Genomic DNA, 16,293 nt, shown 5'->3' on the forward strand with positions numbered 1-16,293 from the left:
GAACAGTCCATAGCGACCAGTGATTCCATGCTTTGATTTGTGAGCCGTAGACAGTTTTAGCCTGGTGTAATGCCTTTTTTTTTTGTTGTTTATTTGTTTTATTTTGGTTGTTTTTGTTTAAGTTTTAAATAATCTTGTGCATGTAAATAAAAAATTATTTGTGTGTTCAAGTATTGCTCTTCAAAGGAAAGGTCACACTTAATTTTAGACTACTATGTAAATGGATTTGCATCTCCCTGAAGCATCAAATATAAGAAGAAAGTGTTAAAACCTAAATGCTAAACTAATGAAGAGTGGTACAGTTGAGCATATATTTTGAACACATAGTTATTAAGGCCAATTTGTTCTTATAATTAGCTTGTATGTAAGTGAATCAGGGCAAACATTTTTTATTACTTAGGACATAGTGTTGAAAGCATAGCTGGTAACTTAGACAATGAGACCAGAAAGCTGTGAATGTCATCAAATTTGATCTTCTATGTCTTCTTCAGAAGCAGACAATTGGAAACATTATTAATTTTTCTTTTGTTTACCATAAGCTTGAAATCATTGATAAATAATACACCTTTTATTTCTGAATGCATTCTTTTTAACATTTTAATAGTTCGAGCTAAGGACTTTCTTGTGCTTATAAAGTTTGTGTGCTTATTTGTACCCATTTTTCATTTATGTGTACATTTCATGTCAGATTTATAAAATTTCACAAACTTAATCTCATTGTTTGTTCAGTGTGAGCTGAAAATAGGATGGATTTAAAGGGAAGGTGAAATGTGCTGCTTTCTCTATGATCCAAGAGAGGATGCTGCATCCATAGGGAGGGATACTTGCCATAGCACCAATGTACATGAATGTAATCAGTGGTGAACCCACTGACCCCTCCTGTGGGTCAGTCCTTATATGACTCATTAATTAAATAAGAGCTAATATGATTACTTTTTTTTTTTGGTGACAATATGATTTGATTACCTATACATTTCCCATTTTCTGTCTTTTTTTCTTTCTTTACAGGGATCACAACAGTGCTGACCATGACAACGCTGAGTACAATTGCTAGGAAGTCACTCCCAAAGGTTTCCTATGTGACAGCAATGGACCTTTTTGTTTCAGTTTGCTTTATTTTTGTGTTTGCTGCCTTGATGGAATATGGCACCTTACATTACTTTACCAGCAACAGAAAAGGGGTCAAAGGAAAAGAAAAGAAGGCAAAATCAAAGCCATCAGTAAGTTTAGGCAAATAAGAAAAAAAAATACAGAGTGGTTTTTATTGTAGCATTCATTTTGAATGACTGCTTAAGTAGAAAAGCTAATGTTGAAAGATAATTAACACTAATATTTATTTTTTCATTTTTTTTGTAGTTAGGGGCTTGTACTAATTTTATGTAAATACAACTAGTGAGCAAAGAGTTTAGATTATTTCCCATATGTGAATGCGGACACATGAGCCTAAGGTGGAGAGTGGTTTGATATAATATTCCACGTCCTTGGTGCTTCTAGAACTGCCCATGAAGTGTGTGCCCATGGAGATGGTTCTGTAGGGGCACAGGGCTTCTGAAAACAGCACCTGGCAGACCACAGCTAAAACTGTAGCAATAAAGATAATGTGCATGGACTGAAGGTATGAGGATTTCTTTGGATCTGCATCACCTAACTTAAGTCTTACAAAGCTTTGCAAAGGAAAAAATGCTTGCTATTGGCCAGTATTCTGAATCCCACGACAGAAATTCTATCTTAACTCTTTTCTAATTTGGCTTCCATGTTTCTTTCTGGTTAAATTAACCTTCTGCTTTTACAAGTTGATGTTTTTATGGTAAACCTCTACACATCTCAGGATCAAGTATTATTCCATTTTAAGAGTCCTTCTGCTTGTGTAGTAAGAGTATTGTAATTTCCAAGGAATTTATTGTTGGAAGTCAGTACAAATACTTAAAGGTAGTCTTTAAAGCAAGAAAACATTGAAGAGAATAAGAGAAAGGAAAATGTTATAAAGCCCCTTTCCAAATCATCTCATTAAAAGATGCAGGAGCATACCCGAACCATAACACCAGTTGTCTTTTCTGGATGAAGGCTGAATACCAGCTCTTTATGAGGTGAAACAGAAATTGATAAGAAATTACAGAAGCAATTGCGGGTATGGAAGTGCAGAAATCCTGTTATGAACCATATCCATTCTGCAGCTCATGTCAGCAAGGACTGGTGCACCCATTTTGAGCAACACTGCTGTGGGCCTCTCTTCTATGGGGACACTGAGGCTGTTGGGGCTTGATTCCAGGGAAATGAGAACCCTTAGGCTTCATTTGGTGAGCTGTTCCAAGGGGATCAGCTGTGTGTTTAGGACAAGGCCAGTGGTGAAGTGTTACTACTTCCCTGTGCTGCCTTGGTCAGACATCACTGTTGATCCTCAGGGAATCCTTCACAGTCAGGAAAACTGGAAAATGGAAACCTCAAACCTGCTTCCTGTTAGTGGTAGAAACACATGTGGGAGCAACAGGAGGAGAAGAACACAGGCTTTGGCAAAGGAACACTTGAGTTTTGAGGTTAAAAGGTAAGAGAGCATGTGGGGGCATCCCAGTGTCAGCACAGCAGACTCAATTTCACGTTGCTGCTGCAGGGAGGTCTCAACAGCACTCAGTGAGCAGGGAGCTGAGTAGGTCTGAGTAGGCATGCACAACACAGAGAAGGCAAAGATATCAGGATGTACTGCTGTATTCAAACCAGGCAGATAGTAAAGATCAGCTGCTGACAAATCGAAAGACACTGAAGCAGTTTGCAAGGATGCTCTATTGAATGAAATAATGCCACTTTGCAGAATCTGTTCACACATCACCCATGTGTGCAATAATCTGCCAAGTGCCTTGAGATTTTCAGTGCATATGAAAATTTTAAATGCAAAATAATGATGAGATAGAAACTATGAAACTTACTGGATACATAGCTGGAATTTGCACTAATAATAAAATTAGCAATATAATACTAAAATACTGTTCAGTTGTGTTTTACTGGGTTCTTAAACAATGCCTTTTTATTTCTAAGTTGAAAAAAGAAATCTTTTTGCACAGAGTTTTTTAAACATGTTATGGCTATGAGACCATACAAAATAAAGAGATTACACAAAGGGAGAATTAAATTTAATATACTTAGAGGCAAGGATTCTAATTTGGTAAAAGCTTTTCTAGTGATGTTTTATAAAAAGATGTGACTTTTCTTGCTCCAAATAAGTAAAGAAGGCATCTAATTAGTTAATAAGTCATACCATTACAAATCCTTTTCCTTTTATTCTTTTTTTTTCCTTTTCTTTTTCCCACTTTATTTTTGTCAAGGACTTCTATTAATTCTTTTTGTCTTGTAGTTATGGATATGCAACTCAAAAAAACCGTTTAATTTTTAAAGTCAGTTTAATTCCTTCTGAAAACTCACAAGTTATTTTTTCCTTGGGAAACTTGCATAGATCTTTTATTTCTACTGCAAAATGCAATAAATGGTTACTATTCCAGGAACTGATGCCAATAAGCCACGATAAATGATCTTGTGGAAAAAATGGCAAGATTTTGCAAATGATTACAGCAGTATTATCTTACAAAATATGTGCTGGCATCATTCAAGAAAGGTAGTATGAATTGGCTTATGCAAATCCACATTAGTAAGGATAATGAGTTTGGGCAGGAAAGATTAAACCTAATTAGTTATGGATCTTATTCTGATCATCATTTCACCTGAAATGAATGCATCACCTGTGCCATGTTCTCCACAGACAATGGCTTTCTTTTGTACTTGTATTAGTGTTATTGCAGAATAATTGGGGTTTGATCCTATCAGACTGTATTATAAATGATCTCACAATACCTGCTGTTTTATCTACAATTTCAGTAGGCATATCCATAAAAAGTCAGCATGTACTTCTATATCTACATGTTGTGAGTGTTGTTGTTTTGGTTTTGGGGTTTTTTTCAGTTTCTTCCAATTTATATAAAGACATTTTCTTTTTAGGTGTTGGTCTTTTTTCCTCTTTCCCTCTCATTGCCTCTTAGACACATTTTATGTATTTCCTGTAGGTAGTTAAGCCTACAGGATGACTGTGTCTGCCTCTCTCAAGCCACCTCTTCAAATTTGTAATTCAGTGGCCACCTCCAGTCTGTGCTGGTGAGGTGAACAGTGGAGAGCAGTACTGTAATTTTTTCCTTCTCCCATCATGTTTCTGTATTGAGGATTCCTCTTTTACCCCACTAGTAGAAATAACTCATGCCATAAATCTTACATGGGCAAAACCAACAGTGAGCAGAGCAGAGTAGGTGTGAATCAGAAATAGGCATCTTTCCCTGTTTATCTTGAGCAGAATAAAGACTTTTTCTTAATTTAAAAAAATCCCTGAACCTATTTTTCATGTTTTGTAAAAATAACTCCTCTTTGCACTGCATCAAATTAGGATAGAGGCATGTAACTCCTGTTTCTTAGTATTGTCAGTATTTTATCATAACTGAAAAGAATAATGAGGTCCTTCAGGATGATAATTAGCTCCCTAGGTCATCATGTATAATCAGTTTTGAAACAGCAGTCTGTGTGAAACTTTCTCTGGTAGACACACTTATTAAATAAAGCTATTTGAAAACATGGTGGATACTGCACTGCATTAACACCATCCCTTGGGATATTGGGTAAAATGCCCCTGAAGCAAAAGAATGTCACCTTAACAATGTATAAGAAGTCTGTGTACTGGCCAAAGTAATTCCCAGGAAATGGGACAATGGGACTTTAAAGCATAACAAGAAGCTAAATGATGGCTTCCCACTTTCCATACTTTTTCATGTGTTTTCATTGTCTATTATGTATAATTGGTTAATAATATCCAGTTAGATTTTCTCACTGCTTCCTTTCCTGCTGTTTTATATTCTTACATAACAAAATATGAAGAATGTGGAAAAGAGAGAACACAATATAAGAGTAGTGTTAATGTAACCCTTCTCTTTGGTCAGAAGATTTTAGAAGAGATGCCAAATGTGGGGTGGGGTAAGTTGAAAGAATATTATGGAATAGTTTAAAACAGCTGTGAGATTTAGAAAGAGAAGATAAAGGACAGATGAAGAAAGAGAATATATTTTGAAACAATCAGGAAAAGAAGGATGATGCATAGAAAACTGTGAAGAAACAAAGAAATAAAAGGGGAAAAAGTTGGTTGTGTTAGTGTAAGTAAAAGGTGGATAGGCAAAAGTCACAAGTAAGGGAATAGCAAACACTATATGTACTAGGCAATAAGCCACCCAGATTTTTTCTATGAGAATTATAACATTTTACACTGAGTTTTTATCAGATACCAGAAGGTTGTTATGACCACAAAAGTAAATTAAGAATTAAGAACTAAACGCACTGGTGATTTGAGTGGCATTCTCCTAAGGAGTCATGTCTTGGATTCTAAAGGGGGGCTGTATTGTTCAGGGATTTAACATCTGAGGGTTAGAGGGCATGCATAGCCTGGCCTTACATGTCTCAGTCTGTTAAACTTCCCCAGCAATGCTGCGGTAAACCCCTTAGCTTTTTTTTTTCCTTTTTTTTTTTTTTTTTTTTTTTTTTTTTTTTTTTTTTTTTTTGTGAAAATGTAGCTTCCAGAAACAAATCTAGTCTCCTAAGGACTCCAAAAGATGGGAGGACCATCATTCCTTTGTTAGTGGTGATTATAGCCTGCTTGTGGACTTGGTTGTGACCCAGTTGTCAAGGAGTGACTGACTTCAAAATGTTTGTCTGTGTTGTGTAGATGAGATCAGCTAACCCTGTCTGTGTGACTAATTATCTACTATTCCCAAATCCCAGCACAACCCAATTTTCACTGTGGCAGGTGAAAGTAGTTCATGGTCTTTTGCCTACATGCGCTAATTACATATATCAGTTCATAATTTTCTAAGCTCCCCAAACTGTTTTCTTTAATATGAGAATTTCTGCATTTTTTAGTGAAGGTGACTTTATTGCCGGGGAAATCCTATGGAATTATTTAATGTGAGGATAAAAGCACACAAAATTGTATTTCCCTTTTTTTTTTTTTTTTCCTTAAGAAACCATCTGCAATTGCTGTTCGACCTGGATCAACACTAATTCCAATGAATAGCATTAATCATCTCCCTGAACGTGATGATGATTATGGATATGAGTGCCTAGAAGGAAAAGACTGTGCCAGTTTCTTCTGTTGTTTTGAAGACTGCCGCACAGGATCTTGGCGAGAAGGAAGAATACACATCCGGATAGCAAAAATTGACTCCTATTCTCGAATCTTCTTTCCAACTGCCTTTGCATTGTTCAACCTTGTTTACTGGATTGGATATCTTTATCTGTAAATTTCAGAGGTTTGACAAACTCAGAAAAAAATATTAATTGAATAGTCATTAATACTTTTAACTGAGCAAAGATTAGAGCTGGTCCAAAATGACTCAAATTGCTTGTATGCTTTAAAAATTTGAAACAATGAGAGGAAATATGATGATGTAGTCTCCCTCTTGTGATCAACTGTAGAACTGATACTGCTATTTTGAAGAGAACATTTTAAAATAAATATCCCTAAGATTTATCTTTTTTCCAGCTCTAAGAAAATGCAGAATCACAGGCTATGCTATTTAACTGAACCAACCTTCATAAGCTCTCAATTCTAATCCTAGATGACAATGCAGAAGGATTTTGTAGCATCTCTTACACCTTTGCAAAGAAAGCCTTAATTAAATGGGATTAGTTACTCTCATCCATTTCATCCATAAGGTGATGATTTTGTTAATCCCTAATTTTAAAAAGTTGAAATGTAACATTTCTCTTTTCAATCAGCCATTTGTTCTCTCCAGTATGTTAAAAAGTGTGATTAGATGATAATTAATCAATTCAAATTTATACAGAATACAGATATAAGAGCAGCAAGGAATTGATTTATCAAAACACCCAAGGATAATTCTGAGCTTGTCTTATCCTGACCATGGATAGAGACTTTTGGCTTTCAACCTTAGATTACATTTATATCTGTACTCCATTTCCTGTTACTTCATTGTCTTGAGTTCCCCAAAGTTGTCCAAGAGGTCTACAATTTTCAGAAATTCTTATCCAGCTGCCATTGCCTGCTCATTTCATGGAAAGCAGACTGGTTTTGGCCTAGATTCTGGCCATCAAGCATAATGATCTTCACATACTCAGTGTTGGAGAAAAAGTCATAACTCTACAATTGGAAGAATTTGTATCAGCAGAATTTGGAGGTGCTGTAGTCATTGTACTCAAAGTCATTGTGTTAAATCCCCAGTCCTAAGAGTGCAGTGTGTGATCTGGTCCCCTCTGCACTCAGTGTGGTTTTGTAGATCTGGTTTGTTACTGCACATGCTGCTCACTGAGCCAAAGACAAGTGGTATTAATGTATTGAATGTGTGGTGTGGATTGATGGGTAATTACCTTCTTGATATTGGTTAGTTTCTAATGGAAAAGATGTGTTATGGAGGGGGGGTTAAAATAATCCTTATGCATTGCTGAACCTTCTCCAAGATGGGACACATCCCCCCAGAATCATAGGACCAGCTGCCCATCCTTTCAGTGGTAGAGCTTGGGTAGAAATCCTTCAGTAGTAGTCTTTCTGGACTGACCTCTTGGTGTTGACCATTGCTGCCTGGCAGCATTTGGTATCTAATTTCTCTTTCTAAATCCATTGTCTTCACTATAGAAAAGTGCAGTCTTTCCTCCTTTCTTAAAGACAAATTGGTCTCAAGTGAGTTTGCAAAAATCACTGTAAAATTAAGATATGCATTAAGTAAAAGTCAGCATTACACAGAAGACCTTACAGATCTTTAAAGAGGATTAATGGGATTAGTATTTGGCTGTAGGTAAGGATGTTCAGTGCTAAAGACATGATTAATAGCTAAGAATAGAAAATGTTACATTAAGGGCTCCCCCTCTTCCCCCCAATATTTCTGTTGAATATGCTCCCTCCTCTGAATTTCTCAGAAGGGATTACTGTATTTATAGTCTAATTGGTACCAGGCATAGTAACATATGATATACAATACACATTTCAGAGGAAATGTTATTCCAGTGTTCAGCCCCAAAGTTTAATAGAGAGTGCGAGATTATGTGCAGTTTTTGTGGAAGGAGCTCCAACTTTAATGAAAACTTTATTTCAGTATTTAGCTGATGAAATATAGGAGTGGTTGAGAGAATCTGAAAGCCCTGATGATGAGGTTGGCTGGCATTATTTGTGGTATGACCTTTCTGAGTACCAGCTCTCCTGACTGTTGGACTGAGTGTAGAAGTGCGGTATCATTAATGGCACTGATCTGCTCTAATTTATTGAGCAGGTTTTTTAGAGTCTAATTTTCATAAAATGTTCAGTCCAAAAGAAACATGTCAGTTTTTATTCCATAATGTAGGTTGATGCTTTTTGACAGCATGCTGAACGCTTTCCTCTGTAGGAGGGGTGAAGGTGCCTTCAGCAGTATGTTGATGTGTGCTTGAAAAGCAGTCAGCTTGCTGTACAATGCAAGGCCCAGATTCAGTGAGTTCCTGAGGTTCATTAATTCACCTTTAAACAAAGGAAACTTAAAAGAACTTGGCACTTCACTAGAGGAAATACAAATTTCACAGCCTGCTCTCCTCTGGCTCATCTAGTTAGCTTTTTCTATTCATGTGGTTGTCAGTTGCCAATCAGCCTCCAGTGACTGAATTGGAGAACTGAAAACATTCAGAATTGGCAAGGGATGCATAAGAAGTCTTTCATCTCTAATTTCTATGGAACAATGTAGTGGAGTATTAAACCTATTGAGTGTTATGGCTGTTTGGCTTATGGCTACACTTGCTTCTGTCTGTTGACAAACTATTCTGTGTACTTCATTTGTTTCTGATGAAATAATTTTAGTTTCTCATAGTACTGTGAGTGCAAATAGGAATGAGAATGCAGTGAACTGTTACATGGCATGTAATAAATGTGTTATTTTAGTCCTATGCATTTTCTTTCTAATCTGCATGTAAACACTTGATTCCAAGAAATCTAAGTGATTCTTTAAAAAAATAGTACTTTAAAAAAATAGCAAGAAACAGACAGTATAATTAATTGGAGTTAGGTACTGCAATCATTTTTCAAACTTACCTGGATAAAAAAGTTTGTTTACTCTTAGCTGGGATCATATTTTTTGGGACTCATATTATTCTGACCATTACTGCATAAGCACACACTTAAACATATTCCTAATTAGTACTGTTATTAGACCAGAATTCAGAAAAGGGAGTTCTTATGTACTGTCATAAAGAGTGATGCTATCATGAATTGATGCCATTAACACATGCTTAATTTGCACTAATTTCAATAATGAGTGTTCAGTAGCTCAAATAATTGAACATTAAGGATGTGAACCAGAGCCTTTTCAGTAAGAGACTTTCTCATTGAAAGAGAGGGACATAAGAGGAGAAATTGCTGTAAAGGCAGAGAGGGGAAAAAGTCTGGGAGAACTGTTTTATACTGCGCCTATCTTTGGCATATCTTGAAATGTATTTTTCAAAAAAGAGACTTTTCCTTGATATTTCTGTATTAGTGTTTACCAGTTTCCTGTTTTAGTAGTGAGTACAGTTCAGTGTGTTGTTTTTTGGTAAGGTTCTGTCTATGATTGTACCTCACTGAACTTTAGTGCATGTCTTCTGTGTCTGAATAAATCTGTTTTATGTAGTGGCAGTGCAACCAAAGCATGAACTCTGGGTAACGTATTTTGTATTCACATGTTGATGTGCTTCAAAGACTTTAACCTTATCCAGTTTTCTGGCATTCAGAGATATAGGATTGTGTTAGACTTTGAAGGAGAATCACCTCCAACAGTATTTTTAAAACTTTCTGTTCTTTATTTGGTATGGTAGTAAAACATTTGTTTAAAATTGATATATGAATTGTGCTTTGTAATTTGTGAACACCTTACAATCAAAAGAGAACAGGAGGAGTCTGGATTTGAGTATCTATCTGCCTAAAGTAAGATATGTTTCATTTAATTGTATCAGTCATAATTTTCTGTCTACTGTTTCCAAATAGCTGAGAACTAGTGCAAATACATTTTTCTGTTACTATAATTATTTTTTTAGAATTCATTGTAGTTTCTCTCAGTTATAACTTAAATATGATCTTTCATGTTTATGAAATAATACTGTATTTTTAGTCATTATAATAGATATAGAAGATAGAAACTAATGTACAATTCAACAGCTGAAAAATCCAAAGCCAGGAATCAGAATTACTGTGCTTCTGTTCCTAAAAAAGCTCAGTGGATGTCCACATGCCTCATGAATGTGCTGGAGGGGGAACCTGACTCACAGGGAGTGGTAGAATACTCTCCAGACTGTAGAAAAGGCTTTTGCATTGGTTCATGCCATGAATTTGCTACAAAAGTGGTTCAAATGGAGGAAAGAAATAGATCTGTCCTCCTTTTTTCAGTGATCTCTTATTTCTGCCTTATTTCAGTCACCAACAGCAGTTCAAATGCTCTGTTTGCTGCCAGATGAAAGAACATCAGAAAAATTATCTTTATTTTACTCTTAGTTGGTTAATATTTCACACAGATGGGTGGGATCATCTGACTGAACGCACAAGATTATGACCAAGTTTTTCTCCAAGACAGGTGGTGGGAGTTTGCAGCTGGAGGCTGAAGGATGGCTTGTTGTGATGGGCATTTTTCATTCAGTTGCAAATCTGCACTGAAAGCTGGTGGGAGGAAAGGAAACAATGGTATGAGGGAAAGATTGATGGTGGCAGTGATCCCAGAATCAAGTTACATGGATCTGAGTGACTTACATTTAGTTCATAGGTTTCTCACTGGTATTTGTGATCATTCCCTTGATTTCTCTGCAACATAATTAAATATTTCTAATGTTTTAAATAAAAAGGAAAATATTGTGTATTTCCTATACATTAACTGCTGACTGAACAGGCAATAGAAATTATCTTGAGTTAACATTCTGGTGAATTGTTGAACAGAAAACAGAGATCAGGTTAAATGAGAAAAAGCTTTTTTTATTCTCCATTTATTATTGGAGATAAAACCATTTTTAAAATTACTGAGCATTAATTAGTTCATTAAGCACTGGGAAGGGCCTAGTACCCAGTCTAAACTGCTGTTAGTCCCCTCAAGGGCTAAAATATTTGGGAATAGAAACCTGACTCAGACTGCACTCAGTTATCATCCCCTATTTCCATCAGGAAGTGAGAAAGATGAATTGTGATTATGCCAGACATGAACTAGGATAGCTGGGGTGCTCCAGGGAGGTTGGTTTCTGGTTAAAAGGAAGGGTCATTTCTGCCCAAGACTGTAATTTGAATATGCAGAATATGCATCTGTGTTGTGCCTTCATGATGATGAAAAAGCGTCCCTGCATTTAATGTTTATCTTTGCACAAGAGCAGTTTCACTGAATTGGCTGTCCTGCTATGAGGCACTGAGATATTCCCTGTGTGGTATAGAAAAGTTCTGGTGGCACTCCTGGGCAAAATGTTTAAATCTTGTCACGGGGATCAGTCACAGTTGTCTTTTGGATGTTATGATGCCTGTGAAAAGGCAGTAAATGAACTTTTGATTTTACTTACTAGTAAAACTCACTGAGAAAGCCAGAGGGGTAATGAAGGCTTTAGCAGAGATCTCAGATCACCCTTAGAGAGAGGAGATTGGCTAAAACTGAAGCCCTTTTTACCACAGATGGGTCCAGTTCACGAGTAATATGTTGATTCTGAAAAAACTGTGAAAGCCTCATGGTATTTTAAGGGGAAAAAAAAATCTGTAAAATTCTTATTCCCCTTCTCAGTGAGTAATCTTGCTCTGCCTGCATATTGTGCTTATGGGACATCAACCTCACTTTAGCTGAGTGAGGAGAGCCATGGGGGATGTAAGACAGAAGACCTGCAAACTGTTCTACCTTGTGCTTTCTCAGTTCCTTTTCTTAGTCAAGAAAAGAGGTTCAAAAGGGTAGGTGTATGGCATGTGCAAATGACAATTTTTCTACTGACAACAGGGCGTGGGTCCCACTGACAGGATCAAGAGGGATGAGACTGCTCACAGTAATAACGCTTCTCTTTTGTAATTTTTTGTAGTAGCTACTTTTCCATACATCACTGCAGGCCTACCTGAGATTCAAAATATTTTTCAGGTTGGAAGTAATTCTTTTGTGTATTTCTGGCTTCATACAATGTCTTTATCATCAGGATTTGAGCATTGCTGAATTCAAAAGGAAAGATTTCCTTTTGAAGTTTCCTTGTCCAGGCATTGCAGATAGGAAATGTCTTCCTGCCAAACACTGGAAAAGTGATTTTCAGTTGATCCTGCTAAGGAGACAGACTGGCTCTTGGGGGTGGCATTAGGATTCTGATTTCATTTAGACACGAGAATGTTGAAGGCTGTTAAAAGCAATGACCAGTGCTGCCTCCACAGAGGATGTATTACTTTTGCCAATTTGATATTTAAAAACAAAATGCAAAACTGTTACCGTGGGTGGGAAATGAGGATGACTCATCATTTTACTACAGATATCTATTTCCCTTTGAATTGTTTTTCTTCCTTAGGAAGATGGTTTGTAGGAGTCTTTTGGCTTGTGAAATATTCAGAAAAAAGGTGATGGTCTCTTTAAAGTCATGTTAGTCCATCTGCCCAATGATAGCCTAAGAGCAGTAGAATTGAAAGCACTTGCCCTGTAGTTCAGATGTTCCAAGAAGTATAAATATAGAAATTTGCATATTCATAGGCCCAGTATTAATATATAATCTATGTTTACACTTCAGTCACTGAAAAAACTCTTAATGGTTTGTGCATCTTCACAGTACCTTTTGTATTTCCCACTGTTGGCCACTACAAACACTTGGACTCTGTCTGAACATGAAGAGTTGTGTTATGATACCTTTGATTACAGCTTAAATTGCTATAGAATATACTTAAGAATCTGGTAATCTCATAGTTATTCCTATATTTAAAAAGTTGAATATTTTTACTTAATTTGCTTAAGCATAGTACTGCTATAATTTATATTTCCCTACATTAAAATTTTATAAACAATTGCAATTTATGGTCTGAAAACTAAATTTACAGAAATATCTTTGAAAAATAACACTTGTTGATTTATGATATGTCTCAGTATTTGTTATATTGAGGGTCCAGTATTCAAATGCACCCTTAATCCAAATCTCTCTCTGGCATCCATAGTTCACATAGTATTTCAGTTACTCTGACTTCGCTCCTTACTAATACATCCTTGTTTTTTATTCAATGTTTAAAAAAATGCTGATATTTTTAACTACCTAGGTGAATATTTATACTACGCATTTAATTTGATAGAGTTTTGGCACCAATGGACAATGTTGCAAAATTATGCATCACTGTTCCTTTTAAAGTTATTTATTAATGCCCTTGTGGATAACTTACTGTAAGAAATATGGAATATAAGATAAATGTTGTAATTCTCTGTGCTACTTCTAAGGTTTATATATAAAGTACATGATACTGAAGCAAATTTATTCTTACATTTCAGTTTTCTTTCAAAAAACATCCTCAGTTGGGGTATTATTATTATTATTATTAATGTCATTATTATTATTATGCTCATATTTACAGTTCTGCTTAGTTCTTTGGTACTTTTCCAATAGTCTTGGAATGTATTCATCCATTATTAAATTCAATTACCTGGAAACACCAAGGTATCCTCACAGTCTTTCTACATGATTAAGCCATGACTTCTTCAGCCTCTCTTAAAATGCCATAATCTTTTGTGTGTAATACCAAAACTAAAGCATTTTCAGGTATTAAATTGAGTTTTACTTGCTTCTGAATTTTGAAAAAATCTGTCTGCTGGGTTATAATGAAACACTGATAACATGATTTTTATATTTGACAACATTATTACATGATCATGACTGAACCAGAAGACTTCAGAGTTGATAAAAAGATGATGCTCTTGGCTAAGCCCCATGTACAGCTACAATGGGCATTATAGAAATTATAATGGCAGCGGCAATGACATATACATATATACATATATACATATATACATATATATATGTAAATTGGAAATCAAGGTATGAGAACTTATACATCAGTTTCTGACTGTCATTTTAACAAGATTACTTCTGCCAATAAAATTTATATTCTAAATGTGACCAAAAAAGTCATTAAAAACCCACTTAAGATTTGTACATTTGGAAAGTAGGAGTGGTTCAGAGCTTAAAATAACTATAGGGTTTTGTGGATTAATTTTTAATTTTACTTCTTTTTCCTGAAGAAGAAAGGGAGAAGAGATAGGCAATGATATCACTAAAGGTAAATATGAAAGTACTATCTATGTGAATTGTATATTTTCATACATATCTGTGGGTAGGAGCAAATTTCCTCATTTTCAGTTGCACTTGCAGAGTAGGTGGATTCTGCTCTCCATTTTCAGAACTCTCTGGTATCATGGTAAAAGATCAAGCCAGAGTTTTGCAATTTAGTATACTCTTAATTTTTGGATGCCTTATTTTCTGATGTGCAGTTTAAGTAATGAAAGAAAATAAATCTGCTTTTCAGAAATTTAGCCCTTTTTAAAAATTATCCCTTGAGCATTCAGCTTCAAGTACTTGAAAAAAAGTAACTAGTCATCACTGAGTGTTTTACATAAATTAGATTGCTATAGAATAGTGCTGAAAGTTAAATTATGGTTCAAGGCTAGAATTTTGTAGCCTTTAGGGGAATTTTCTTTTTTTTTATATAATTTTCTTGACATGTAGGAAGATATGAAAGCAAGGAGACAGATTTCATCCTATGGTGGCTTGCTTTTCCTTTGTTTTCAGCAGCATAGCTCATGCAGGATGGTATATCAGCTGCTAAAAGCTGATGTTATGGAAGTGCAAATGAGACTTTGAGACTGGTAACAAGAACATCAGTAACAGGCTCAGAAGGGAGGTGCTTGTGGCCCTCATTATCAGAAGGGGCTTGGAGGCGCAAGGCTTTGGAAACAGAAATTCTGAAGTAAGGTTATGAGAAAGAGTTGGATTATAAGGACCTCTAGAGAAAAAATCTCAGAAACTTTTTGCCAGAAGACTAACAATGGTTTGAAGGATAGGTTTTATAGTTCATAGCTCTCCTGTGAATGTTAACATCTATTGAATTTTCATATAAATGTTGCACTAGTCCTTGTGCATTGAAAGGAAATGTGTTTGCACCCTGGTGCATGGTTCATACAGATGTTACTGCGATGTAATCTGTAATCTTCTAAATGTAAAACTCTGAAAGCCATAGTCTTAAAAAATAAATTTGTACCCCACCATTGAATAACGTGTTCTGTGCAAAATGAATAAATTAGATGTTTGTGCTCTGATGTCTCTTAAATTGATAAGAATCAAGAGAGTTTCAACACTGAATTTTGTAAAGCAGTTGTAATGCATTGTTTATACTGTATCTGCTGTGAAGTTGATTAGTTACACTGTGAAAAAATAAATAGTGCCTGGCTACTTACTTTCTTATGCTATTTATTTTCTATATGCTGTGCATTCTTTTCTCTTCAATACAATGATGACAATGGTCATTCTGGTGAAAATAATTTTACACACTGCTCTGATATACAGCAATCCTTTATTTGCTTTTAATTTTTCCCTTCTCCTCCCTCCTTTCCCGTCCTATTTCCTTCCTTTGATAATAATGTAGGAACAACAGCAGTCATGCCACAGAAATAAAGCTCTGGAACTAAAACTCCACTTTTATCAGTCGTTTTGTCTGGGACCAGTTTTATAGCTAATAAGTACATCCTGCTTGTAACTGCCAAGAAGAGTGGTCATTCTTTCCCATGCAGCTCTTTCACTTTGGCCAGAACTGGTGCTTGGCTAATACCACTCTCTTTCCCATTCCAGAATCCCTCATGGCCATGATACATGTCTCCCTATTCCTTGTTCTTTCATTTTAGGAAAAGTTGCAATGCTCTGTTAGATATGCTTCAGGTCAAGGAGCAGGGCTCATGCTGAAGCGAATATCCAGGAGAAAATGACTCCTCATTATTTTCCTCAAATACATTCTGTTCTCTGGCCTGACTGTCCCACCAGCCTGTGAGTGTCATCTTCCTCATGTATGCAGTCCGAGGAAATATTTTTAATGTATTCTAAACTGAATGTGAAAAGGTGATCAAAGACATAAAAACCCTGGGAAACGAGTCAAAGATGTTTAAAGTCTCTGGTAGTTCTGGAAAATGCCACAGATATCTGCAGTCTCTTACATATCCTTTTCAGATTAAATTTAAGGATCCCTACATTTCCTTTAGCATTTAATGTTCTTTTTTCCCTGGTAACTACCTCCAGTATCATGGCTTGACA

At 35.8% G+C, this 16,293-nt stretch overlaps 1 protein-coding gene across 4 annotated transcripts in view; it reads left to right on the forward strand.

Moving 5' to 3' along the window:
• GABRG1 (gamma-aminobutyric acid type A receptor subunit gamma1) overlaps positions 1 to 15,458 on the forward strand; it is a 60,591-nt gene extending 45,133 nt beyond the window's left edge. For 3 of the 4 annotated variants that reach the window (XM_077177570.1, XM_054633009.2, XM_077177571.1), the window contains 2 exons: positions 1,009 to 1,220; positions 6,039 to 15,458. In XM_077177570.1, coding sequence (XP_077033685.1) covers positions 1,009 to 1,220; positions 6,039 to 6,317 — 491 coding nt within the window. In that variant the 3' untranslated portion in view covers positions 6,318 to 15,458. Of the gene's footprint in view, positions 1 to 1,008; positions 2,543 to 6,038 lie in introns of all 4 variants that reach the window. The other variant, XR_013182129.1, reaches the window with a different exon arrangement.
• The last annotated feature ends 835 nt before the right edge of the window (positions 15,459 to 16,293 follow it).

Source organism: Agelaius phoeniceus, chromosome 4 (genome assembly GCF_051311805.1).
Source record: "Agelaius phoeniceus isolate bAgePho1 chromosome 4, bAgePho1.hap1, whole genome shotgun sequence".
NCBI classification, from domain to species: domain Eukaryota; kingdom Metazoa; phylum Chordata; class Aves; order Passeriformes; family Icteridae; genus Agelaius; species Agelaius phoeniceus.